General features: G+C 46.6%; 2 protein-coding genes and 2 long non-coding RNA genes across 16 annotated transcripts in view; 2 read left to right on the forward strand and 2 right to left on the reverse strand.

The window, feature by feature from the left end:
* Positions 1–7,372, reverse strand: part of MDK (midkine) — a 38,286-nt gene extending 30,914 nt beyond the window's left edge. Inside the window, exon 1 of one of the 3 annotated variants that reach the window (XM_081166795.1) lies at positions 7,215–7,372. The gene's annotated coding sequence lies outside the window, so the exon portion shown is untranslated. Of the gene's footprint in view, positions 1–5,202; positions 5,385–7,214 lie in introns of those variants that run through there. The other 2 variants (XM_081166797.1, XM_081166796.1) reach the window with 2 other exon arrangements.
* On the forward strand, positions 5,426–6,212 carry LOC308571772. The gene is made up of 2 exons (XR_014001588.1): positions 5,426–5,523; positions 5,554–6,212. It is a non-coding gene; the product is annotated as an uncharacterized lncRNA (long non-coding RNA).
* LOC308571696 lies at positions 7,371–22,968 on the forward strand. The gene is made up of 3 exons (XR_014001578.1): positions 7,371–7,463; positions 20,465–21,310; positions 22,072–22,968. It is a non-coding gene; the product is annotated as an uncharacterized lncRNA (long non-coding RNA).
* The window catches only part of DGKZ (diacylglycerol kinase zeta), a 146,759-nt gene continuing 138,217 nt past the window's right edge, over positions 17,014–25,555 (reverse strand). For all 11 annotated transcript variants that reach the window (XM_081163761.1, XM_081163763.1, XM_081163767.1 and 8 more), the window contains 2 exons: positions 25,336–25,435; positions 17,014–20,334 (listed from right to left, as the gene is read on the reverse strand). In XM_081163761.1, the coding sequence (XP_081019887.1) occupies positions 20,218–20,334; positions 25,336–25,435 (217 nt within the window). In that variant the 3' untranslated portion in view covers positions 17,014–20,217. The remainder of the gene's footprint in view (positions 20,335–25,335; positions 25,436–25,555) is intronic.

Raw genomic sequence — 25,555 nt, forward strand, 5'->3', positions numbered from 1 at the left:
CACCTTGTTGCAGAGTCCATTTTTTAAAAAGTAAACAGAATAGTTATATGCAAGTCCTCGAATGCAGACTCTGATAGGACAGGTATACAGCGGGCAAGGAGAGAGGGGAAGACACTAGTTTGCACAGTAAACAAACAAACAAACAAACAAACAAACAAACAGCAAACTAGCCATGCAAGTGACCTGTGTAATTCAATAGCGTTCTTAGAAATCAGGACTTCAGGACTCTGCTGAAGGCTAATTTTGGGAGGCTGCACTTAGTTCTGCATCCCACATCACTATCACTGTCCTGTTTGCTGGTAATTGTGGGAACAGTTGTCTTGCTGCCCCTCAGCAGAGTGCAAGCATTAGGTCCTTTACCTTTCAAATGAGCTTAAGGTAAGAGTTGGGCTGGTGGCTACTGTGAATTCATCTGAAGTGAAGAGAAAGCAAAAACCAGAAGAATAAATCGGCTTATTCCTCCTTTTCAGTTTTGTTTTTCTGTGTGTTTACTAAGCTTCCTCTCCCAAAATGGAAACATTTATTTCAATGCTTCTTCTCTCCTTTATCCCTCTTGCTGATCATTTCAAGAATGTACTCTATTCCCTTGTGGGACAAAGCTTTACAAGTCAAACAGTGATACAGAACGAGACAGAAATTAAAAGAAGGGAGTACACCGACTATCAGATATTCTATTGCATGGGGGGCAGGGAGAGACACAGTTTAAACAATCCCAAGTGAGAAATTTCTTGTTAAGATGAAACTAATATTTGGGGCAGTTCCTCCTCCCCTGCAGAACCCTTGATATTTTTGCTCTCCCTGGATCCTCGACATTTCATTATATGCCTGTCGCGTTTAACTTTTCCTGTATCCAGGTCTTAGAGCATACCTCATTTCTGCTAACGCTTTCTCCTCACAGGCTGCACATGCTGAGCTGCAGCTGAAAATTTAGACATACTTTGGCAACAGTCAGGATTGCCAAGGATTTGTCTAACCCTGGACCAAGTCCATGGAAAACCTCTGGGTGATGCTGGAATGGGGTCGCAGGTGCCAAACACAATAACGAGGGGCCTTTTCACTTTCCCTGGCCTCCCTTCTCTGCCAAGCAAGATCTGTTCCAGGTGTCACTTCTAACCCGGTTGTCGGCACTTGGAGATTTAGATGCTGCACTGCCTCCTCTCCACCAGATGAGTCATCCGGCATGAACTGAGCTCCTTCACAGTGGCAATGCAATATTCTCTACCGCTTCAAGCTCACCTATTTACTTGGAAGTAAGTCCCGTTCAATCAGTGGGACTTACTTCTAAGCAAACACAGAACTGGACTCAAAGTGCCAAACAGCAGTGTCTTGCTATTCACACCCCTATTAGAGCCAATCTACCTATCTGTTTTCTCCAGGTGCCCTGGCTCCTCAAATAAGTGGGATGGTAATCAGCAGCTCTCCCCTGCCTCTGAGTTTTAGTGCTTACTGCAGTCAAGCAACTTGTATATCGCCTCTGCAGGGATCTCCATAAAGGATGGGAAGAATACACAGCCCTCTGCTCAGTCACAGAACACATTGCTGGATGCTTTTTACAGGAACCATCCAAATCTCTTGTCAGAACAGGAAAAACTGTCAAGTCCCCATCCATCCAGCTGTTCTGGTTTGCTTTCTTTGTCCTCAAAGGCATCTACACTTGTTCCAGAACGTAAGCACTGCTCACCTGTCCTACATACAGAATCTCTCAGGATGGGCTGTTCCCACTTTGGGGGATAATCATCCATGCTTCTCTCTTCTTAGTACCAGCTTATTATGCAAAACTAATTTCTAATCATTCCTAGTTATGCTGCTGCATAAATGCTGAAGGAAGGACAATGGAGCAAAGGATTAGAAAGGTGTTAGCAGAGCCACCATATGCAACACCTGACCCTGGGGGCGGCGAGTGAATCCCACAGAGCTTCTTTCTCAAAGCTTCCTACAGAGTTCTCCTCATTCACTACGCCAAGCCAGCCATAGGGCACATAACTATCTATATGAAAAACTATATAAACTGCAAAATGCTTATTTGTCATCATGGTGCAACCACCTGCAATCCTGTACCCTTTCCTGAGAATACACCCCATTGAATACAACAGGCCTTACTTTTGAGTAGGCATGTGCATGTCTCACCATATGGTAGGCTAAGCCCAGAAGGAACTTCAATAGTTGCTTTCAACCCTCAAAACTAGCACATGATCCACTACATTGCAAGTGACCCACACTCCAGTTTTCCCTTATTTCTTTGGCTCCAGATTTCCTTCACATCAGGGTCACACCCACACCACACATTGAAAGCACTCTTGTACCACTTTAAGAGTCATGTCTTCCCCCAAAAAATTATAGGAATGGTAGTTTATTAAGGTTGTTAAGGAGACCCCTCACAAAGGTATAGTCCCCAGCACCCTTAACTGGGGCTGCCATACATCCAGATTTTCCTGGACATTACTGGGATTTCAAAGGCACAATTGACATGGGGGGGGGAGCCATGACTCTTAAAGTGGTACGATAGTGCTTTAAATGTATGGTATGGATGTGACCCAAAGTTCCCTCCATGGCAAGAAACAGATTTTCTTCATGATGCACTGCAGATGTCAACGTGATTACATGCTTATGTGGCAAGCATCATTATTAGCTCATCATCTAACAACGTGAGGAAGGCAGGAATATTTTAAGAAAAAGAGAGGCACCGCTTGCACACAATAAGATAGCGGTGGTATATCATTCAGAAAATGTTTGGATTTATCGTGTTAACTCACTCCGAAATTAGGTGGGAATAAACAGATTCACAAAACTTTTGAACTATTTCACCAACACTCCTCGGTGCGTTTAGAGAACCAGGCCAGACTACAGAGAGAGCCACGAAGCTCGCTTTCATCACTATGGAGGACTCACATCTAACTTCTTCCCCTGCATACAGAAATGCTGCCAGAACAAAATTACTTAAACACTGGCCACTTTGAAAACCATGGGCTCCAAAACAAGCGACGTATGATTTCTTTTGTTTGTCTGAAGGGACAAAGAACTTCAAATAAGAGAGATCCATTAAATTAAAACATAGGGCATTTAACGGCAGCTGCAGCCATTCTGAATTGCTAAGGTGCCCTGACCACCCACCTTCTTTCTGGTGTTTGCTTCCTGCTCTCTCGAGAGCTACCATATGCCTTCTCCTCCCAGCCCTCTCCGACCTGTTTTACCATGAGCTCTTCCTCTTGGGTCCTTTGTGTTTCTGCATCTTTGGACTTGCCTTGTTCCTTCTTATAAAAATGCAGGAAAAGTTGGCCTCAACAGTCCCCTCAGATTTCCATTTCCTACAGCCAAATGCAGCTTCAACAATATGCATGATTCTTCCACTCCCTCCCACCTCCTTTCCCTCAGGCTGTGTCCAGGCAGGTTTCAGATCCTTCCTTCCCTGCCTCCTCTCCTACCACCTTCTCTTCTCAGGCCCCCTCCTCTTCCTCACCATTGCAAATGTTTCCTGGGGTATACATGGCACAAGCAAAATCTCTGTATAAGGCTGCATCCCACCGAGATTCCTTCCCCACTGATTGAGCATCCATCTGGAAAGAGGACACAGCTTACCTGGGAGCAAGCCCCACTGAAATCAATAGGACAAGACTGCATTGTCAAGGAAGAAGCACCAAACATTGCAAATGTTTCCATTTACCTGGGCTGCCCTACCTAGCATCCATCCAGCAAGATGGATTCCCACTATTCCCATGCGGCTTGCTAGCCTTGGATGCCCTGAATCAGCACACCTGGCACTTGAAAAACAAGACAAAATAATCCCACTGGGAGGCACCCAATGAAACCACCTTTAAACAGGGTGGTCACACAGTGAAATAAAAATATGTGGTGCAGTCTTTTGGGTATATGGCATTTCAAGTACTGAAACCAAGGAAAGTGATGCTCACTTGGGTGACCAGGGACCACCCAGTCTAACCTGCCTCATAGCAGGGTTGTGAGGATAAAATGGGGGACAGGGAGAACAACATACACCAGCTTGAACTCATTGGGGGAAAGGTAGGGTATAAACGTAAAAATAAATTAAGAAAAGTGGTGATTAGCTAAAGAGGCTAAGGTACATAAAGAGGCTTTATTCTCTAAAAGGTGGAGTGAACCCATAGAGGGCTATGCATAACTAGCCTCAGGAATGGTTGGTAAATGGTTGAAAGGCAGACACAGGGGTTCCTGACTAGGGATGGATGGATCTGTCAATTTCGGTTCTCCCTGTTTCTCGTTTTTCCAATCTCAAATTCAATTCACTACATTTCGGTAGCAATTTTCTATCCTCTTTTTTAATTCTCATGGAAATTCACCAGTATTTTAGTGTGAATTTCTCCTAATAAATCCATTTTTGTATGCTGTTTTGCTCTAATACATTTTTCCCCAAAGCAACTTCCCCTAATATTTTGCATTTTTACGCGTGTGTTAGTTTACCCAGAACATGCATTTTCTTTACACCTTTCTTGGCTGGAGAACTGCACTGCAAAATTCAGGGAAGTGTTTCTGTTTATGTATTATTTCAGAAAGGATGAACTTGGTTAAGTTCAGCTTTGAATGCAAACCTCTCCCTCATCCCTACTCTTAACATGACCTTTCAGCCAGCAAAATAAAAGGAATGCTACCCTGACAGAATGGAAGAAATGTTGCTTTTCTGATTGAGGTCTTCCGTATTGGTTTATCATCACCATGCAAAACAGATCAAATTTTAACAAATCATAATGGCATGTGGAGATGCAGAGAGAAATTGGTATCATCATCATCAAGAAACTCAAGGGTAGGAGAGCATTTAGAGACACAGTCAGAGGTCTCAACACTATCATGGCTTAAAATCCAGTTTCAAATTCTGCAGAATTCCAAGATTCTTGGCTTTAATAAAGTGGCCACTTCCCCCAACCCCACCAACTCATTAGGACTGCAGATTGAAATGAAAGACAGGACCTAAAATGTGTTCTTGAACACCCTCCTAAACACCTACTACAGCTACTCAAAAATTTTCAAGAACATGGGAAGGAAAAAACAGCAACCTTGCAAACAGAACAGTGAATCTAAAGTTGGTAAATATATGACAATCTGGCCTGAATTCCAACTGTAGAAGTAGTTTCAGAAGGTTTGTAAAAGTGCACAGCTCTGTGCATTCTGGCCATAGCCCAAGATCCTGAAGAGTAATTGAGTGGGGGGGGGGGGGAGAGAGACAGGAATTACCTCAGTACCTCCTTGTTGCCAAGAGTTTTCAGGCTTTGGGTGTGTGGAGACCATCCCAGAACAGGAGTATCAGAAGAGCAGGATGCAGCCTTGCATCTCTGCTGTTACATCTATCTATAAGAAGACTGGATAAAGACCCACTTCAAAGAAGCATGGATCAAGGCTTGGTAGAGGAAACACGCTGAGCTCTGAGGGAAGCCCCCTTTACGAAGGGTTCTGAACCATGGCTGCAACAGCTAGTGAAAGGGGTTTTTAAAGACTTGACCACCCACTTCCCCTCTCATAAAAAGAAACACACAGTTTGAGTGTGTGTGTGTGTGTGTGTGTGTGTGTGTGTGTGTGTGTGTTCAGAGTGAAACGAGGTGTCCTAGTTTCACTGGGACACTTCCTTCCTGGAACCAGCCATGGGGTGGCGGTGGGGGGTGGAATGGCAGACAGACGACAACAACCTTCTCTCATTCTTCTCCAAGCTGGAGCAGATCCAAGTGGAGGGGCTTTTTCAATAGAGGTGCTCACATTTTGCATGAGATGCATTCTTGTGCTCCAAAATGCCTGGCTCCTGCCTGGTTTGGGGAGTTCCGTGCTGAGCGAGGGTCAACTCCAGCAACAACAGAACCAAAGGAGGAATGCACAGCACTGTCTCAATTGCAGCAGGAGAAAGGACCAGCAGCCATTGAAATTCTCCCTCCGTGCATAATCATAAAGCATACCACTGTGGGACTGACTGAACAGAGACCCCACTCTTCTGTTTCCCCTCAAAAAAATATAAAAAAAATTCCGCAACCAAAATTGCCTTGGAGCTGGGTGGGATCTCAAGGGCATCTTTTGCAGACCCTTACAGGGATCAGGAATAACGAAGTCACAAACACACACCTCCAGTCACTAGCAATATTAGCCCAAAGAATCCGGATTAGAGGGTGGCAGATGCAAAGTGAGCTACAGGCACTTCTACACAGATGCCTGGGAAGAAGAAAGCTTACTAAAGATAATAAGGGTACAGGCTCTAGCTCACGTAAGTAACTTAGCGCTCTTTAAGCCCTGGTTGCTCCATTGCGACCACTTTCAATGTATGCTCGCAAACATATGTGTGCACACACTATATGTATGCAGACTGATCTTTCAGATTGCTTACTACGGAGAGCATGGGTGTGATCTTGTATATGTGATGCCAGTTAGTATAATGAACCTAGTGCTCAGAACACAAATAAAACAACACTCCCTTGTAACTAAAGGTCGGAAACACAGGACTCAAGATTTGCATCTGGCACACAGCGGCAGACCAAGACCCAGAGAAGTCTTCCCACCCTTTCTCTTCACCCTGCAGCACACCGGTGGGGGAACTAGTTTCTGGGGGAACTAGAAAGATACAGGTTGGTTCCCCGTGGCGTCTCAGCATCCGGACTCTTGCCGGACTCCCAAAGATCCTGGGGCAAAAAAGTTTCAACCAACCGATCCGGCGCGTCCCTTCACCATCAATGTTATCTGGTCGGGCAGGAAACAACCGGCGAAAGGGATCAGCTCTGAACGGCTATCCCGCCGCTCCTCTTTCCCGCTTCCCCCTCTCGGAAAAGGTGACTTCGCGCCTCAGCATCATCTCGGCCCCTTTCTTTAAAAGCTGGAGAGGCTCCGGGAGCGCCGGGGGGTGGGGTGGGGAAAGACCCCTTTCATTTGTGATGGAGCCTCGTCACCCGCCCGCCCGCCGTGCCGGTGATCAAACGTGCGTTACAGCGTTTACACTGAACTGGGATGATCTTCGCTCGAGGCTGCTCGAGCAAAAGTTCCCGGGGAACTCCAAACATGGGCGCTTTATGGGGCTGGGGAAAGCAAACTCAAGCGCAGCGAGGCTTTCCTCACAAAGGTACACGAGTCGCTCGGGGTCCCCCGTCCCCGCCCTCGGGCACGGCTCTGCGGAGCGCACCTTCCTCCGCCGCGCGCCACTTTGGGCGCCGGCCTCCCCTTTCCCGCCGCCGAAGTTTGGAGCGCAAGAAGAGCGCGCCCGGTGCGTGACTTGCCTGGATGGATGCTGCGGGTCTCGTTGCCGGCGCCTGGGTCGCTCTGTCGTGACGAAGGCTGCTCCTCCTGCTTGCCGTGCCGCTCGCCTGGCCCTGCTCCACCGCCCGCCCCGCTATCTGGCTCCTTATCTCGCCTTGCCTTTCCCTTTGTGTCTTCAGAACTAGTTTAAGCTGGTCACATGTGGGCACAACCTTGCGCGGCACGGCGGCGGCGGCCCCCCTGACGTCACGCCCAGCTGACCACCAAAGGTAGTTTGGGGAGCCCAAAGTTCCTTCCAAGGCTCCTCCTCCTCCCGCCCCCCTTCCCTCATGGAATTGGAGACAAAAGGCGGGCCAGCTCAGAGAGGGCAAACTCAAACTGGGCCTAAGTTGCTGGAGAGACCCAAGAGGCTAGTCCTACCCCAATTCCCGCCCTGCGTCTTCCTCCTCCTCGCCTTCTTCCATGGGGACTCCGAGCAACGTTTGCCAGAGTCTGGAAGCTGCCTTCTTGGTCTCTTCCTTCTCTCGGACACAGGCATTGCAGTGCAGGCTCAATGTGGGTTTCATCCCACAGATGCGATACATGCAACATGAATGTGGCCGTTTGCACCAAGCCCTTTTTTCACCTCCGTTCAAAAACATCTTCTCCCTCACTTTTCATTCCTTTTCTGTCGTTTAAAACCCAAAGATTTGGCTTGAGGACACGTTTCGTGCAACTCTTGAGAGCTTGCACATTGCATTGTGACCATTAAAATTAAGCATTGTGTTTAATGGCTTTGGCACTAATAATAATATAAATAAATAAATAAATAAATAAATAAATAAATAAATAAATAAAAATAAAAAAATAAAATTTATATCTCGCCCTCCCCAGCCGAAGCTGGGCTCAGGGCGGCTAACAACAATAAAACAGTACAAAAGGGTGATGTTTTGGCACCTGTCACACCTCAGTTTTGAAAATAAAGCCAATGTCATCTAAACAGGCTTGTTTTAAAACTGCTCTTTTTCACGTTTTGTCCCATGTTCAAAAGTGGTGCATTGCACAGTTAAAAAGTGTTAATTGTATCTCTAGTGAAAATGTTGCCCTAGCACCTTGATGTCTGTAAATTACCAGCCTAGTCTTAGCCTAGAAGAAACTCACAATGCCATTTTGCACATTACTTTGTGTCATGTTTTTCACTCATAAGAGTCCTCCAAGGATTGTATTGGGAGGTGATTTAGCAACTTCCGAAATCTTCAGTGATCTAGTATGTACCATGTCAGTTCTTGAGACTGTGCTAAATGAGCTACCAGTTCCCCCATTAGACTGCTCTTTCCAGAGAGTGTAAAAAGCAGCCCATTTTCAGAAGCACTGCTTAAATTACTTTTAATTTCCAGTATGTATATGCTAAATGCAAAACCGACATTGGTTACAATGCATGTCCAGTTTTAAAATGACTTTTCTTCTGCTTCCTGTTGCATACCTAAGTGTCACATCCCACTGTAAATGGTGGTGTCCTTCACATCACTTGTTAATGTGGCCCAACCTAAAACATGCAATTGACTCTTAATCTCTAGCTATCAAAGTGTGGATGAGATTGACATAAACAGTTGCAAGCAGGACATATGGATGTGGGTGGAAACCTCTTGGGAATAAGCCCAGTCTAAATGAACCCATAGCCCGAAGCTAGGGAGAACACAGACAGTCCAACCAGAAGGATGGAGACAATAATACTTAGCAGAGGAGTGTGTGCTGGGGGTGGGGAACAGTTTGTCAAATAATGAAGGAATGACGCACTCTGAAAATCCACAGGGGATGAAAACAAGCTTTTAAATTTAGCATCGTGTCCTAATGACTGTTAACCATATTCAAACTGACTGCATCCATTGGGTAATGGCTTTGTCTTCTTGCATTCTAACATTAAGAACATAAAAAGAGCCTGCTGGATCACGCCAATGGTCCATCCATTCCAGTAGCCTATTCTCACAGTCGTTAACTGGGGGAAATCCACAAGCAGCTTCCAGCATAAGAACACTTCTTTCCTCCTGTGATTTCCATCAACTGGTATTCAGAAGCATTGCTATCTCCAGCTGTGGATGTGTGGCACAGCCATCATGGCTAGTAGCTATCAATAGCCCTCTAAATTTGTCTAATCCTCTTTTAAAGCCATCTAGGTTGGTGCCTATCACTGCCTTCTACTGGAGTGAGTTCCATAGATTAACTATGTGCTGTACTTTTATCTATTCAGAATCTTCCACCCGCTTTGACATCTTGGTGGAGTGGCTCTAATTTAACTGTGTGATTGCATTTGACTTTTCAACAAGAAACACTTGAGAGAATAAATCATCCTCATAGTCTGGCCATCTCAGTGTTTAGATTTACTTGGTCAACTTCTCAACTGGTGCATTATTCCAGGCATAGTTTTTACCATTATTGTATCATCCATCCATCCTTATGCTCAGAGCTGTCCTTCCCATTGGTCTTAGTGGTTTGTTACTCCAAGGTGCTGGCCTCTCAGGGGCACCCTTGTGAGTGGGGGAGCTGCACGGCTTTGCCGGCAGCCTCCCCTTTCCCTGCACGCCCGCCAGCTGCGCCCCGCCAACTATATGGTGGGCGTGCGTGCAACTTTCCCCCCAAGCCTCTGCAGGAGGAGAGCGATCCCCACAGAGGCTTAGGCTCTGCATCTGCTAAAGACAGCCCTGCTCCCAGTCGTTGTCCCCGGATCTTTGCACCACGGCGCCGGGTATGCTTAAGACGGCATGGTTATGCTTCCAATGCTTTGCATACTTGCCTTGCAGCTACCAGTAAAAAGGTTAGCATCCCTTTAAACGGTATTGTTTGTTTTGTCAAAAATAGTAATGTCAGAGTGGGTTTTGTTCCTCTGAACTACTCCTGAGCATTATTTACAGTGGAAAGGTGGGGCATAAATACTGATAGACAGATAATGCTTTCCTTCACTTCCGTTCTCTGCCATAAAAGAGACCTGGGAGTTCAGATCAGTCCCAGAGATGGATGCAGAGAAAGGCAGGCATTTATATTTCAGAAGCATCTTGGCGTTGCTTCTTTGTCCCAGTACAATCTGGTGCAGCCTGTGGTTACAGTCTAACCTAGTTAAGAGTTTCATGAATTTTCATCTTAAGGCTTTCCAGAGGGGTAGCCATCTTGGTCTCTTGCAGTAAGTAAGTAAATAATCAAAGAGTCTCATGGGACCTTAAACTCTAACCAAGTTATTATGGCATTTGCTTTTGTAGACACATGCCCTGCAGTACTCTTTTCCCCAGAAAAAGAGGTACTGGAACTCAACATGAACACCTCCCTCATTCTCTTAGAATAGCAATGGTGCCCACCTGAGAGTTCTGGTTGGAAAAAAGCCCTGCTCCTAAGTCCATGAAAGCTTGTGCCACCATGCAATAAATTTGTTAGACAACACCATGTTGCAAGATGAGATTTTGACCATGACTCTACTAGCAGTGTTTCCCCTCCACACCTCTTGCTTCTTTCCCTCTGAGGGATAGACCTGTGAAACTCAGAAGCTGGCTCGCTGATTTGTGATTATTATTTGGGTCTAACAGAGTTATTGTGTCACTGTTGTCACTTGAAGGCTGCATTTTCCCAGAGCCTCCGCCCCACCTCCCTTGAGTATCTCACAACTGTAAAATCTTAGGAAATAACCCGTTCACTTTTCTCCAGTCCAGAGAGGAATGCCGAGTCTGGCTCTCCTGCTGAGCTGCCAGTAGACTGTGGGAGCTCATGTCATACCTAAGGAATTGGTTTGTGGTGAGGTATGAGACCATTTTTCCACCACCCCCTCTGGGAGGTTGTGCAGAGGGGGCTAAAGCTGTCAAGGAGTTTATGAGCTGCTTCAACACAATGGTTTCTTGCCAAGCCATCCTTACTCTTAATTCACATATTGCTGGCTGGTCCCCAACTTCAGCTCAAGGATTATCTCATGCACATTTCCCCTGAAAAGTCTCCTGTATGCAGAGCCGCAATAGGCAGAGTTCCAATGAGTACCTTACTTCTGCGTGGCTTCTTTTTCAGTTTGCACTTCAATATATGGGGGATCAACAAATTTTCTTCTCATATGTTTCAGCACTCAGAGACCGGTGCCTGATTTGAGACACCACAGCAAACTTTGTTTTGCGGAAACTGAGCTTCCAAGCATATAAGCAAACCATGGTTTACTGCTGCTTGTCTGCAGGGCCTTAGTATGGGGTGGTGCTGGTAATGCCACAGAAGCACTTTCAGGGTCTAGGCCCGGGCTGTAAACTTTTGAAAAGATGACAATTGCCAAACAGTCCTTTATCCCTCTTGATCCCTCAACTTGCATCTGATGCCTGAAGCTGCCAACATCAGAGGTAACCAATGAGAGTTAAGTTTTGCAGTGTTACTTTGGATTAGTGTATGAATAGTTCCATTCTGGTAGTGTTTATATCAATTTTGATCTACATATTCACTCTTCCTTTCCCTATACTGCATATACTCCTTTTGTGTAAACTACTGTACTGGATTTCTGGGTTATGCTGGTTACTGGACAGTCAAGGGCTGGTCATTTTCCCACAGTTGCTTAGACCATCGGAACCACGTTATCAGTAGTTTAGTGCCTGGGGAGGCAGGCCAAAGTTGCCAAACTCTACTCCCAAGGAGACCACCCACAGGCAGTGGGATTCCCACATCCCTTGCTGTAGGGGACACATCAGGAGAGAGTAATTGGACAGAACCCCCTTTACTACTGGACTACAGGGTTCGGACTGCAGTGGAGGACCAACTCTTGTTGCATTTGGTACCCTGGGTTACCCTTATAACTCTGATGAGAAGGTATGGGAAGGCATTTTTGAAGAGGTGGTGCTAACCTGAGAAAGCCCTTGGGATGTATCATCAAGCCAGTTGACCGATCTCCTTGCCTGGACGCCATGTGTCCTGCTCCTTGATTGGTCTGGAGGTGGGTGCTTCTTAGTGTTTGCCCACCACTGAGGCAGACATAAACAGAACTGCCAGTGACATTGGTAGCAGCTTTGCATGTGGATTTTGTCTTGGGTGGGAGCAGATGCTTGGTGGGGTGGAGCTTGCTCTTTGCCATGATCTGACCACTGAGGCATTGCTGGAGGATACTGCAAGAGAGTGTTTGACCACCGGTATTCATAAGACATCACTCATTATCTGCTATCCTGTCTGTTATATAGAGACCCAGGAGATTACTTTCTGAAACCTTTGTTCACGCAAGCAAAATCGTTCAGTTTCTTTTGGGTGGCAGTAATAGCTTCGTAACACAGACAGTGGCTCTCTATGCACTGGCTGGAAAAAAATAATCAGGAAAAAGGGCTTAGATAAAATTGCTAAATTGTTGTGGCGATTCAGGTTTAATCAGAACTCAAGCTGGATTTGAGTTTGTTGGTGTCCCTGCTACCTTCTCTCCATTTCCATCATGGATGTTGGCTTAAATTATTGGTGTATGTTCTGTATTATTTTATTGATGCTATTGCTTCAAGTTTATCCTGGCCTTTGGCTAGAACAATAAACTGATAACTGAACTAAGAAGTACTGCCATTCATAAAATATTGTATTTCACAGCCTGGTTTTTAAGCCTTTTCTGCTTCATCTAGAAGAGCATAATATGTACTAATTCAAATGAGAACACTTGAACCCCCATGTTCCAGTGACTGGCCTCAGTCCGGTTGTTGTAGGAATAGCCAAAGTGATCTCCTCCAGATGTTTTGAACTCCAAGCTGCCATCAGCAAAGGCCAGCGTAGTCAATGATGATAGGAGCTGTTTTCCAACAACTACTGGAGGGCACTGGTTCCCCAGTCCTGAGCCTCAGACGCTTAATGTGTATAACAAGCGGTGGCTTTGAATGGTGGCATATCTCCCCATGCACATCCAAAGATGCAAATCGTGGAAATGGGCTGATGTAAAAAGTCTTGTTATGCCGCACTGGCAAGCAACGAAACTGCTGAAGCTGCGTGGCAAAGTATGGAATACTGGCTCAGTTGCCTGAGCAACAAGAATAAATTTCTCGCTCCAGCAGATCAGAGAAACAAGAATTGCAAATGGGCATGAAAAAGTGGTAGTCCCCTGCCTCTGGCATGAATGTTTTTTTGTGCCGCTTGAAATGGCAACCCTTACAGTGCAAACCAAATCTTGGGAGATGAAGAAAAAAGCATAGCAGTAGTAGTATTTGGCAAGTTCAGTGGGACCCTAATGCGCATACAGTAAGGCTGATGCAGGGCATGAATTTATTCTTAAGCACACCTGCACTATGCAGAGAAGTCTGTTTCTCCTTTGCTGAATGGGGATAAATAGCTTCATATGGTTCTTTAGTGTTGAGTATACCTGAAGCAAAACTAAGCACTCAATGAATTTTCTCTCTCGCTAGTGCTGTTGATCTCTGCAAATTTTGAGGAACTCTGCTGATCAACTTAGGAAAGCTAAAATGTATTCTTTGAAGAGAGCTATTATGGTTAGGAGAAAATGACATCCTCTTAATGAAATAGCAACATTGAAAGTGGTCTGGGGCTTGGAAGAGCTGTCTGTGGACAAATGCCAGCTCCCTCGGCCTGAAAGTGGAGATGAGCACCACACCCCATAGTCGAATTCAACTGGACTTAATCGTCCAGGGGTCCTTTACCTTTTGCTGCATAAAGGCATTCATGGATGGGTGATGCAATCTTTGAACATGAAAGTTTCTGAAAGAAAAGTGGAGCTGCAGAGAAGTAGCCATGGAGGTCCAGGCTGTTGTTTTCTTGGAGAACACAAACCTGTGTCCAGGTTTCTTCAAAAGTGGAGTAGGATCACAGTGGTAGAAGGGTGAGGAAAGATCAGCCAAGATCATTCTGCCCGTTTGCTTCAATGTTTGCTTCAAGAGCAAACTGCCTGTTTGTCAAAATGTGAATATCTTAGTGGAAGTGTGACAGTGTGCTCAGGGTGTAAAAAGCCTTGGCTTGGTCTTTTGTATTCTGGATGGGAAGAAAAATATAGGTCTGAACACTAGCTCTCTTGTGCATGCTGTCATTCATTTATGGCAAGTTTTCCTGGTTAATTAAGGTGCTGGCAGGATATACATCCAGGCTAGGCTCTGCTGCACACAGATGTACTTGGCACATGAAAGCATGGCCTTGTACTTTTGATTTGCTTGGCTTTGTCTGTTGCCTCCCTCCGCCCCCCACTCCCCTCTGCTTGTCTACAAATTGCAGGAGTCTTCCTTGCACAATTGCAGAGTTTCCTAAAGGCCATGGGAAGCCATATGAATGCAATGTCAGTTTTGAAGACTGATACCCTTCTCAGTAGCACGTGATAGCTGTAATCCTACGAGAACAGAATTCTAGCTAGAATTGTACCCAAGCTATTAGAAAGTGTGAAGTGGTTCTAACCTGGGACTTGCTAAGAAGAAACATGATGAAATCAAAATATATGGAGTTTTAGGCACTAAAATATGTAGCCCCCCCCCCCATGGCATAGCTTACAACTGTGGACTCGTAATCTGGTGAACTGGCTTCGATTCCCCGCTCCTCCACATGCAGCTGCTGGGTGACCTTGGGCTAGTGACACTTCTCTGAAGTCTCTCAGCCTCACTCACCTCACAGTGTTTGTTGTGGGGGAGGAAGGGAAAGGAAATTGTTAGCCGCTTTGAGACTCCTTAGGGTAGTGATAAAGCGGATATCAAATCCAAACTCTTCTTCTTCTTCAACAACAACTGTGCTCTTGGAACTGCGTGGGCAGGTATGTTGTGCACAACTACACACATAGTCCTACTGCTACCTTTTGCATGGAATGGCATCATCTGAAGCACTTAAGTGGAAAACACCCAAGGGAACCTAGTACACACAGGCAGTTTCAAAGGTCGGAGTGAAGAACTAAATTGGACATCTTCTGGCTCTCCAAAAGAGAAAAGGTAAGTGCTACATTACAATAAATGTCTTTCCCCCATGATTAGTTTGCAGAAGCTTTTTAAAGTCCTGCATTTTAAGGTATGTTCAAATGCCATGTATTAATTATGAAATATGCAGTCTGGTAGGTTCCCCAGAATTTTACTGAATGCACAGCACTAGTACAGAGCAGCCATCCTTGCTATGGAGCATTTGGATGCATTTGGATCCAAAATCTCCCCCCAAAATATTGAGAATTATGGAGAGGGAAACTGTTAAAAAGGAGGCGGAAATGAGATATTCCCCCCAAATATGAGTCAGCAAGCTAAGCTGGGAGCAGAATTACAATCAGACCTCAGTCTTAAGTTTGAAACCGCATATCCTTTTAGGAGATATGACCAGGCAATTTATGGGCAGGGTAGTGAATGCCAAAGAGTTCTTTTGAGGAGCTCCAAAATAAACATTGATTAAAAATTCCAAGCTATATTATGAAAAAGAAACTCTACTGCAAATGAAAAAGGAAAGTCTGATTCATGTGTGCAAGCTCCCTCGTAGGAGCCTGCTACCCCCCCTGCCAAAATAAAATTGATGATGCAGCCTTCTGGGAGTCCCTGCCCTATACTTCAGGCGCAAAGCTGATCACCTCAGTTAAGCAGGGAATTCTCCACTATTCTTCATGCCAGATTGCAGCTGCAATCTAAAACTACATTTACATGGAAGTAAACCCTGCTAGAAATAAGTGTGAACTAAAGAGGAGGGGAAGATGCATGTGTGAAAGGGTATGTATTTTTGGATGTAGTGTTGCTTGCAGCTGAAAAGGCTCTTCATTCCTGGACAAAACATCTTTCTTCTAATCCTGTTCAATATTCATACCTTCTTGAGAGGTTCTTTTTCTGATGGTGAGGTCTGCTTTTATTTCACAAGGAAACCCTTCCCTCTCAAATGAAGTAGGTTGTTTGTCTACTGAGTGCATACCACAATAAATTGTAATGTTTTAAAAGTTTTCCCAAGACTGTTTTTTTGCAACAGCATGTTAAGATGACAACTGTTCCAGGAATCTGCATGTGGTTTATATGATGCAATATGACAACAGCTTCCCAAGTATGCATTTCAATCCACAGTAACGTGTTAAGAAACTGCTACCTGCAATGGCATAGACAGTGGGATGGAAACATAAATGTGCATGGGCACTGTGATGTCACATTGTCCACAACTGTCATTCCCACAACACACAGGTGGAAGCTGCATGTCACAGTAAGCTATCAGCCATGGTTTATGGTGCAAAAGCAAATCGTGCCCACTTTGCTCCTCCCTGGTAGTGCACGGAAGAAACAAACCATGATGCTTGGGCTTAGCATTGCATCTGACTGAACCAGGGACCATAGTTTGCTTTTTGCTCAGACAAACCATAACAGGTAAGAACAAACGTTGGCTTATCATTGTGGTTTGTCTGGAGCAAAAGAACGCAATTCCTGGTTCTGACATAACCATATGTAAGGAATAATGGTTTGTTTCTTCCACATGCTCGCAGTGAGGAACAAAGCAGGCCTGCTTTGCTCATGTGGGGTAAGCCATAGTTTACAACTTACTGTGATATTTGAACATGGCCCATGGGTTGGAATACATGGCAGAAAAAGATTTGAGAACCTGCCAGCAGGTTTCACATCCTAAGCTTACAATGCCTACAACAGGTACAGAGAGACAAGGAAGCTAAAGGACGCTGGGCAATTTGATCTGCTGTTTCCACTTCCCCAAAGTGGCTGGGAAAACGCAGCCAGATGGGCGTCGTATAAATAATAAAATAATAATAATTATTACTAATACTTAGGCTTAGAAGCCATTCCAAACAGTGTATACGTCAATGTATGTAGGGAGCCCCTGTTCACAAAAGGGACATAACACCAGGTTTTCTTGGGGCACAGAAGACCTTGTCTATTATAAACCCCACCCACTGCAGGCAGAAAGAGGGAGAAGAAGTAAAATGTCCATCCTTATATTTTAATGGCAAAACCCAACAAAACATTTAAACTGTCAGAGAAAAGCCAACGGAAGCACACGCTTCCAATACAGTTACAAAAATAATAATAATACAGTCCATCAAAAGTGTCCTAATAGTCTGAATCTAGGAGACAGGAAGTAGGTATTGCACAGGGGAGGAAAAAAAGAAGATCCACCCTCAAACACATTCCTCCCCCTTGGAAGTAAAACAAGCCAAGATTTGAATTGCACAGCAACTCGGCTTAGGACACGCACGCGTGCACAAACACACATACAGAGGAAACGGGGGGAACAGTGTGCTTTGGAACTACCTGTACAAAGTTTAAGAATACATATAAAAGGAGGGAAGGAGAGACGGCAGGCTTGTGGGATATGAATGCTTCCAGGGGGCGCTCCTGTACATCCAGCTATAGAAGACCACTTTTCACAATTTAAGACGACCAAAGCGTGAGCCCTGACGTAGCTCGGAAGGGGGAGGGCCCTGTGTGACTTTCTGCGGTGTCAGACACTGCTCTTCCACCTCACCTGCAAGATCCATTACTGGCTTGGCCAAAAGACACGGCTGATCCAGGCAGGAAGCATGGCTGCGCCCTGGCACTAATTGCCAGAAGAGCCTTGGGTGTTTTGCCATAGCTCTGGAGAGGAAGGCAGGGAAATATAGTGTGCGCCACAGATATAAGAGTATCTGAATAGATGTCTGGTTTAGGCCAAGTCCACGGTTCACCTGGGAACTGGGCCCAGAATGCTGTGTTTGGGTGTGGCCACATCTAGATGGGAAGAAGAATACCGCTAGATGGGAAGGTGGATTCAAACAAACACATGGGCATGTTCTGAAGTCTCAGGTGCTGTTGAGGATTGTCAATGCTTCTAATCATAGATAGGAGCATTAAGTACAGAAAGGAAAGTCAGTCTTGGAGGAGGATAGGTTTTCAGGCAGATGCAAGATATTTCCTAACAGAGGATACGTAGCAAGCTCCTAATCTTCCTGAGTCTTCCGAAACGTAACAGGCCTTTGCAGTTCTTTCCCCCAAATTCAAACCCCTTGCATCTATAGTAAACAAAGATTAGGTTTGTGTGCAGACTTCCTTTACCCACCAGCTTGTCCACGACTCTTATGCCATCTAAGATGCACCAATGCAAAAAAGAGAAAGGGGGGAACACTGAGAAAATGCTTCTTTTGCAAACCCCTATTGCTCAGTGCTCTTCTGCCTTCCAATGTTGTCATTATACCATAGAAAACCATTAGTCTTCTAAACTGTTTCAGAACACAGCTTGCAGCCTCACTGAGGCTAAGTATTCTTGCTGCAAACTGGAGATTTAAACTTACATAAAACAAATTTCATCCACTGCCAGCCTGCTTTTCCTTGGACTTAAGCAGAGTTCTCAGCTCCCTAACCTTCTGACAGGACTGCCTGTTTATAGGATTGCAAACTGCCCTACTAAAAGTCAGCTGGGCGTCTGTTGTTTTTGCTCCCACTCTTGGCTACCTGCTCAATGTATTTCAAGGATGACAAATTAGCTTTATTGCAGCTAGAGACATGCAACTGGTTAAATGCAACTGATCCAGAAGACTCTGGAGAAACCACAGGGCTGGAAGCAAGACTCCCAGTATCCATTGCCAGAGCATGTTGAAGAATGAGTCCCTTCAACATTAGGTGACTGCCTTTTTGTGCATATTGATAGATATGCTGGAGAGACCTGGATAAATAAATTTCTTGGCATAAAAAACCCCAGATCAGCTTGCAATAGTGCTGAAGATTCCTGAATATCATAAAGGGTATGGATACCAAATTACAATAATTCAGGGCAAGTCTTGGCAGTGGGACTGCAGGGGAAGTTGAAGGTGTGCATGTGCATGCCTAGGCTGGATCAAGGAATAAATTGTGAAGACTATTCTTGTTCAGAAAAGGAACTGGGGAGGGGGACAGTGCCATCCCTTGCCACTAGCGACTGGTCCCTCGATAAATGGATAGTGTGCTATTACCACTGGCTGATGCACTTGCTTCTCTATACAGCAATGTATGATATAGTTACGGCTATCACCCTATACTGAAAAGGGAACCCTATAGCAAAAGCCCTTAGTTCCTACTGGTGATAAGAGCTGATGGCCTATTCAGGGTGGGCTTTGAGTGCCCCTCTCAGCAAACCTTAACACGTTTCGCACACATTCACAACAAGTTGCCATCTCCTCGATCACAGAGTGTGAAAGGGAGAGAGAAAGCAGCATGTAAGAATGGAGGCAAAAAAAATCCCCCCAACCAAACAAAAAAGTAGGAAAGATTGGAAGGAGGCACTTTCTTTTTCTTCTTCTTCAAAATTTCTAGTGCAGCAGACTCAAAAGTCAGCTTGGAGCAGCTTGCTCTTACTTGCAGAGAGGGATGAATGCATGTGGTGTGGTCCTCCCTGGACATACCAGGCACTTTCATCCTGTTACATAGGCACCCCTTACAGGTGGGACATACAATACGGGGCCAAAGGGCAAGGGGAGTGGGGAAAGGGCAGATGGGGAGGATATGTTGTGCTGAGGCTGCAAGACTGGCCCATGACTATTTTTGCGAGTAGTCTGGCTGCTTGCCACTGCGGCTGCCACCCAAGGTTCACACCAGCAACGATTCCCAGTGATGTGTGGATGGCAGAGGCAAGGGTGCAACACACTGCCTGCATTTCCATCCCTACGTTCTGCCTCGTCTCAAGAACTGTGGCAGCAACTTTCCAGTAACAGGATACTATCACCAGGGCAATGGGCACAGCTCTTGGTCACACTACTGAGAAAGGCAGGACCCATTGCTGGAGAAAGTGTGGGGACTCTAAAACAGCAGGGACTCTGCCCCTTGGAGACCTCGCAGGCCAGGTGGCAGGGCCCCCCAAGGGGGGGCTCCGACAATGGTTGGAAGACACCAAGGTCTTCCTTACCAGTGCTTCGAGGGAGCAGCAGTGCCCTCTGTAGGAGCTGGAGGCAGACAGGAAGGGAGCATTAGGCAGCAGAGCCCATCCATGGAATGTGGTGGTGGGGAACGTGGAGTCAGCGCTGCTCAACACCCACTACACAAATAACAGCACCATGGCCAAGCCCAAACAAAGCCCCCAATCTTCTCCATGCTGGATATTCAAGGAAAGGCTGGCCAGGCTCCTGTGCCACTCTACTCCTGTTCCCCAAGGCAGGGATAAGGCATGCTCTGAGCACTACACGGCTGTCTCCTGGTCCTCCCGCTGGATCATCTGGTAGTGCTGACGGTTTTCGAGGTAGGCAGCCAGGTCAGGGTCATTTGCCTTCTCAGCTCTGTGCTTGGGTGTGTCTCCCTGCAAGAGGGAAAACAAAAGGCAACAGCAAGTTATTTATTTTAATTTACTTATCTACTGCAAGGGGCTAAAGTTGGCATCCTCCCTGCTCCCCACCCCTGATTCTAGTCTTAACAACTGCCCTGTGAAGAAGCAGTGATTGGTCCAGGGACCTCCAGTGAGCTTCACGATGGAATGGAGTGGGGACCTGAAGTCTGACAACCCAAAACCCTCGTGGAACAATACACCACATGACCAGCGGGCCTTCATCTCCTCTTCAGAGTAACCTGTTCGGCAGCAAATCTGCTGTGAGCCATTAAACTGAGTCTTGCCCAATCGCAAGATTTAGAGGCAAGCTTGAATTTCCACCCTTGTTTATATAGTGTTTAGGAATTTGTTTATTTACCCCATGTGAGCAACTTGCACCATCAATGAAATATTAAACACTAAGATCAACCATAGAATTGCAGATTCAAACGAAAGAAAACTATTTAAGAGCTCCTGCTTAAAAGTAAGGTATTTGCCTGGGGCCAAAATGACTTCAAAGTGGGTGCCAGGCAAGCTTTCCTAGGGTGAGCATCTCTCAGCCAGGGCATCACCACCAAAAAGGCCCTCTCCTTAGAAACCACCCACAAACACTGCATTTGGAGAGACCCTGCTTTTACTTTTAGGCTTCATATCATCCCCATAGGCACACATCTGGCTTTTGGGGGGTACTGCATGTGTGGGTCTTCATTCAGTCCCCCTCCCCTGCCATGAACACACTAGGAAAGACTAAGAGAAGTATCCAAGGACAGTGGAATGTGATATTCTGGGGTGGGGGAGGATGTAGAGGGGGAGGGAGAGAGAGAGAGAAAAGAAATCTCATCCTTTCTCCCCCTTTGAAGCCCCTTTTTACAATTTCTGCTGTCCTCAGAACAACACGGAAGGCAATCTTACTTGGCTACGAGCGATCGCCAAAGAAGAAGACTGCCAAAGACTGCTTTAAAATACATAGGTGTCAGAGCTGCTTCCAGATCCTAGCTCACAGAGGATCACGCTAGCCAGCGATCATTAAGTAAAAGTCTTTATTGAGTTACAGTTTCCATTCTCAAGCTGCTGCGTGCAACTCTACGTCTAGTGGTTAGATCGGCGAAGCTCCGTCTGAGTCTCCGCCCCTTGTGCACCAACTTAATATCCTAGCCCTGCTCCACCTTTTCCGCCTGACTGTTCTCCTCTGGGTCCCTCTGCCCCCCGGGGTCTCTTCCTTCCGGGATTCTTCTGACGCCGACCCCCCGGAACCCCCTGTCTCCTTGCGCCGGGCTTTAGGACCTGGCTCCCTTTCCTGGCTGCCTACTGCGTCACTTTCCTGTGCATTTGAACTTGGCGCGCGCGCCCAACCTTCCACTTTCCGTCTGACCGTTTCTTCGCTCCCCGATGGAGGTGTGGCCACTCCTGACTCGTGCCCTCCCCCCTGTTGTGAGCTGCCAGCGCTTGATCCCTGGCGCCCTTCCTCTTCCCTGCTCTCTGGCGGTGACGCTGGTCCCGATTTCCAACTGCTCTCCTCTGAGTCCCCTCTGGCTCTATCTTCCTGGGGTGTCCCCCTAGGATCCCCCCTTGCCCTGGCCACTGGTGCTCCTTTCTGTGAATCTTCTGATTCACTGGAAAGACTCGGAGATCTCGGGTCGTCGTCATCACTCATCTTTTCTTCTGCCTCCTCCCCCTCGCTCTCTGTTTCCTCCCTTGCCCTTGCCTCTGCTCCTGAACCCCTGACAATAGGTAATGATAAAGCTCAGAAAAGTTATATTCTACTGAGCTTTAAAACTACCCAAAGACGCCACACCAGATAGCCAAATTCTACTATAAACAACACAATCACGGCTGAGCAGCATTCGGCGACTGCTTAAAGCCCTGGCGACATTATGTGTCATTTTCTGCCCATGGGGTGGGGTAGGGAAGAGTCTGTAGGAAGGGACTTCCCACGAGTTAAGAGAAGCAAGCGAGGGCCTCTGGTATGGGCCTCTGGAGGGACATACGGCTTAGCCTGGAATATCCATGTGCAAATGCAAGCATGAGCAGAAAAAGACTCCCAGCCCTTAGAAAAACGTTTGTGGCTGAGATCTATTAAGTCGAGTGTTGCCTCAAGGAGGAGCAGGAGGAGGAGGGGCGAGACTGGAAACCAAAGGAGCATGTTGGGAAGGAATGCTTAGGGATCTCTGGGAGATTAACAGCTGACAGCTAGATAAGTCCTCAAGGACCTGTTTGCATGCTCCTGCCACCCCCCCTTCCCCCAAACCCAGTTGCTGGGAAAATAAAATAAAGGCCTGCGTTTGAATCTCCTCACTACCAATTGCATTGACAGGAAAAAAGGTGATTGCCTTGCACAGTTGTACAATGAAACCTTGCCATAGGCAGCTTATTTTCCTGGCCTGCAGAAGTCAGGATAATCCAAGCAAAAAGAGTGGGGGGTGGGCTGGGGTGAGGTGTGTGTCTGGGGAGTGCCCTGAAATACCATCTCCTCCACCTCCCACCCCCACCAGAAGCCTTACTAGAGCTCCTGGTCCCTGAGGAGGCTCACATTTCACGAACTTATTGCAGCCATCTGGACTGCGTCCACTAATGAACTCCTACACTCCATAAAAAGCAAATCTGTTAACAGCTTTCAGCCATGTCTCCCCCTCCCTCCCCCCCTCTCCCATTCCACAAGCCTCTGCCCCCCCTTCCCCTCATTAACTACCCCCACCCTCCACCAGCACGGAGCAAACTCTGCTGCTGAGAAAGGCCAAGGAAACCTGGCTCTCTGCCGTCTCCATTGAAAGTGGGAGAGGGGAGGCCTTCTACGCTGGGCCCTCGCATCCCAGTGGGGAGAAGGCAGCAAGGAAGGAAGGGACCCCGAGACAGTCGCCGGCCATATTTCACAGGGGTGTACAATGGTTTAGATGCAGAGGTTCTCTCTCTCTCTCTCTCTCTCTCTCTCTCTCTCTCTCTCTCACACACACACACACACACACACACACACACACTTGTAAATGCAAGCACAAGCTCCATTGGCACCCCCCCACAAAAAAAGGATGGAGAGACAAAGGCAGAGCGAAGGTCATGCACAAACCTTCACCACAAAGAGGAGCCACAGGTTCACATGCAAGAAAAGGGAAGGCAGACATAGCTGTAGCACTGCACAAGGTACCACTGCCAGCACCAAAGGTTTTCGCTGAATGAGAGAGATGATTTTCTCTTGCAACAAGGAAAACAAGCAGAGAGCTTCTCTACTTGACCATGCAGCATTTAAGCTTGGAATCAGAACTTCAAAGGTGCCTCCCCTCCACTGCCCCTGCAGCCGCATGATTCTATGATGGGGGCAACGTGGACCAAGTCTCTGCTTAAGACATGCTAGTACTATTGGTAAAGATTGGAGGCTCATAAATTCACACTATCTGCTTGAGAAGCAGCATGGGCTCCTAGCATATGCCTTATTAAAGTAGGTAGGCATGTTGAAACTTATGGCACGATGGTAGCCAGTCTGCGTTGTGCCCATGGCAAATGCAGGAAGCCGTATTAAGAGAGGGTCACCAACCCAGACGTGTGTTCTGTCTCAGAAATGCAAACCCTGCTGGCTGGAGGGCCAGAGCCCATTTCTATGAGCAGGGGGAAAGGGGCATTCTTACTTCACACAGTGAAAAAGCCCTACAAGCTTCAGTATGCTGGCCAATCTCAAAATTTCATCTTCCTCTCTCACCTTGGTCCTCTTTTTCCCATTTCCATGGCTGCTCACGTTCTGCTTCCAGCTAAAGTCACTTTTGCTTGGGTTGCATCCTGATTCCTGAGCCACTGGCGAAAGGTATGGGGAGCAAGCGAGTTGCCAAGAATTGGCTATAAAACAACTTCACGCAGTTGGCAAAGGGTTTTTATTGCTTGTCTGAAACGCTCCAATGCTTTTATAGCTCCATTAGCATCGACTTCGGTCAGGTGAACTCACAAGCCCCAGGAGCTTTTGGCTTCATGGCATGAAGCATCCCTACTGGCTGGGCTTATTGTTCAGCTTCGGGTCACAATAACCGGCTGGCAGAAAGGCATCTCAACTGGCCAGAGAATACATGTTTGCTTCTAGTCTGCCGCTGGCCAGCCCCTGGGAGCACTGGGACCAAGGGACAGTCTCAATTCCGTCTCCATCAAGAAGGAATTCTGGCACAGAGACGAAAGTGCATCTTGTCCATTGTACTCTAAGGTGCCCAGACTCTGACATCAAGCGATACTCCACTCGCATATGGGGGGCAGAAGCCTACCCTACTGCTGTGGAGCTGCTCATTTGTATGCCTTTCCTGCTATGGTATCCCTCCCATGCAGGAGCCTTAATAGTCTACAGCTGGGAGAGAGGGAGAAGTCTACAGTGAGACTGTCCTTGCAGTGACCTCAGGGAGTAGAAAGAGGGGAAATGAGACATTCTGGCCCCTCATTTCGAGATAGAAAAAACAACACTGGCAGCAGAAGAGATAAATTTAACTCTTTACAAAGCTGCTGAGTTAAATGCTCCAGCCCGAGCCCAAATCTACCTTCTGATTCAAATACACATTATGTCTTTTCTTCCTTGGCTCAAAAGGTAAGCATCCTAGCTTTGTATTCTCCATTCTCTTCTCGGCCAGAACCGTCTCAGGGTCAGTTTACACGTTCGGCAGAATCTATCACTGAAGGTCCCCCCACCCCACTGCTCTGCCCCAAAGTAAATCTACACTGCAGGACTTCACGTTGCAAATGATAGAAGTACTGTGTGCGTTTGCTTATTTACATTTCCCCCTCCAGAAAAGAATATCTCCCTATACATAGAAAACTAGCATATCAGGGAGTCAACTAACCTCTGCTATTTTCCTTGGGACTCTATTGCTCTATGTCTAAGAAGTGTTTGTGTTGTTGTTGTTGTTGCTGCTGCTGCATATAATGGCCTGAAGCAATACATATCCATGGGAGACTTCACCTGCCAAGCACAGAGGCTGCTCCCTAAGGTTTTGCTCTAGCCATTCCCAGCAAGCTCCTAGCTCAAGCTCTTACCTGCAGATCCGTTTTCATCAGTGAAGCTCCAGCCTCCACAATGTAATGGCAGATGGTACGCTGGCGGAGGGCTGCAGCCTGGTGCAAACCAGTCTCACCGCTGGAAGGAGAAGAGAATACAATGGGGGACCAGGATCAACAACAGCCACACTTAACCTCCCTGCTCCAAAGAGCAAAGGGGTCCAGAAGAGGGCCTGGATGGAGCCAGTTCATTGCATTA

Source organism: Podarcis bocagei, assembly GCF_964188305.1.
Source record: "Podarcis bocagei genome assembly, chromosome: 1".
Classification (NCBI taxonomy): Eukaryota; Metazoa; Chordata; class Lepidosauria; order Squamata; family Lacertidae; genus Podarcis; species Podarcis bocagei.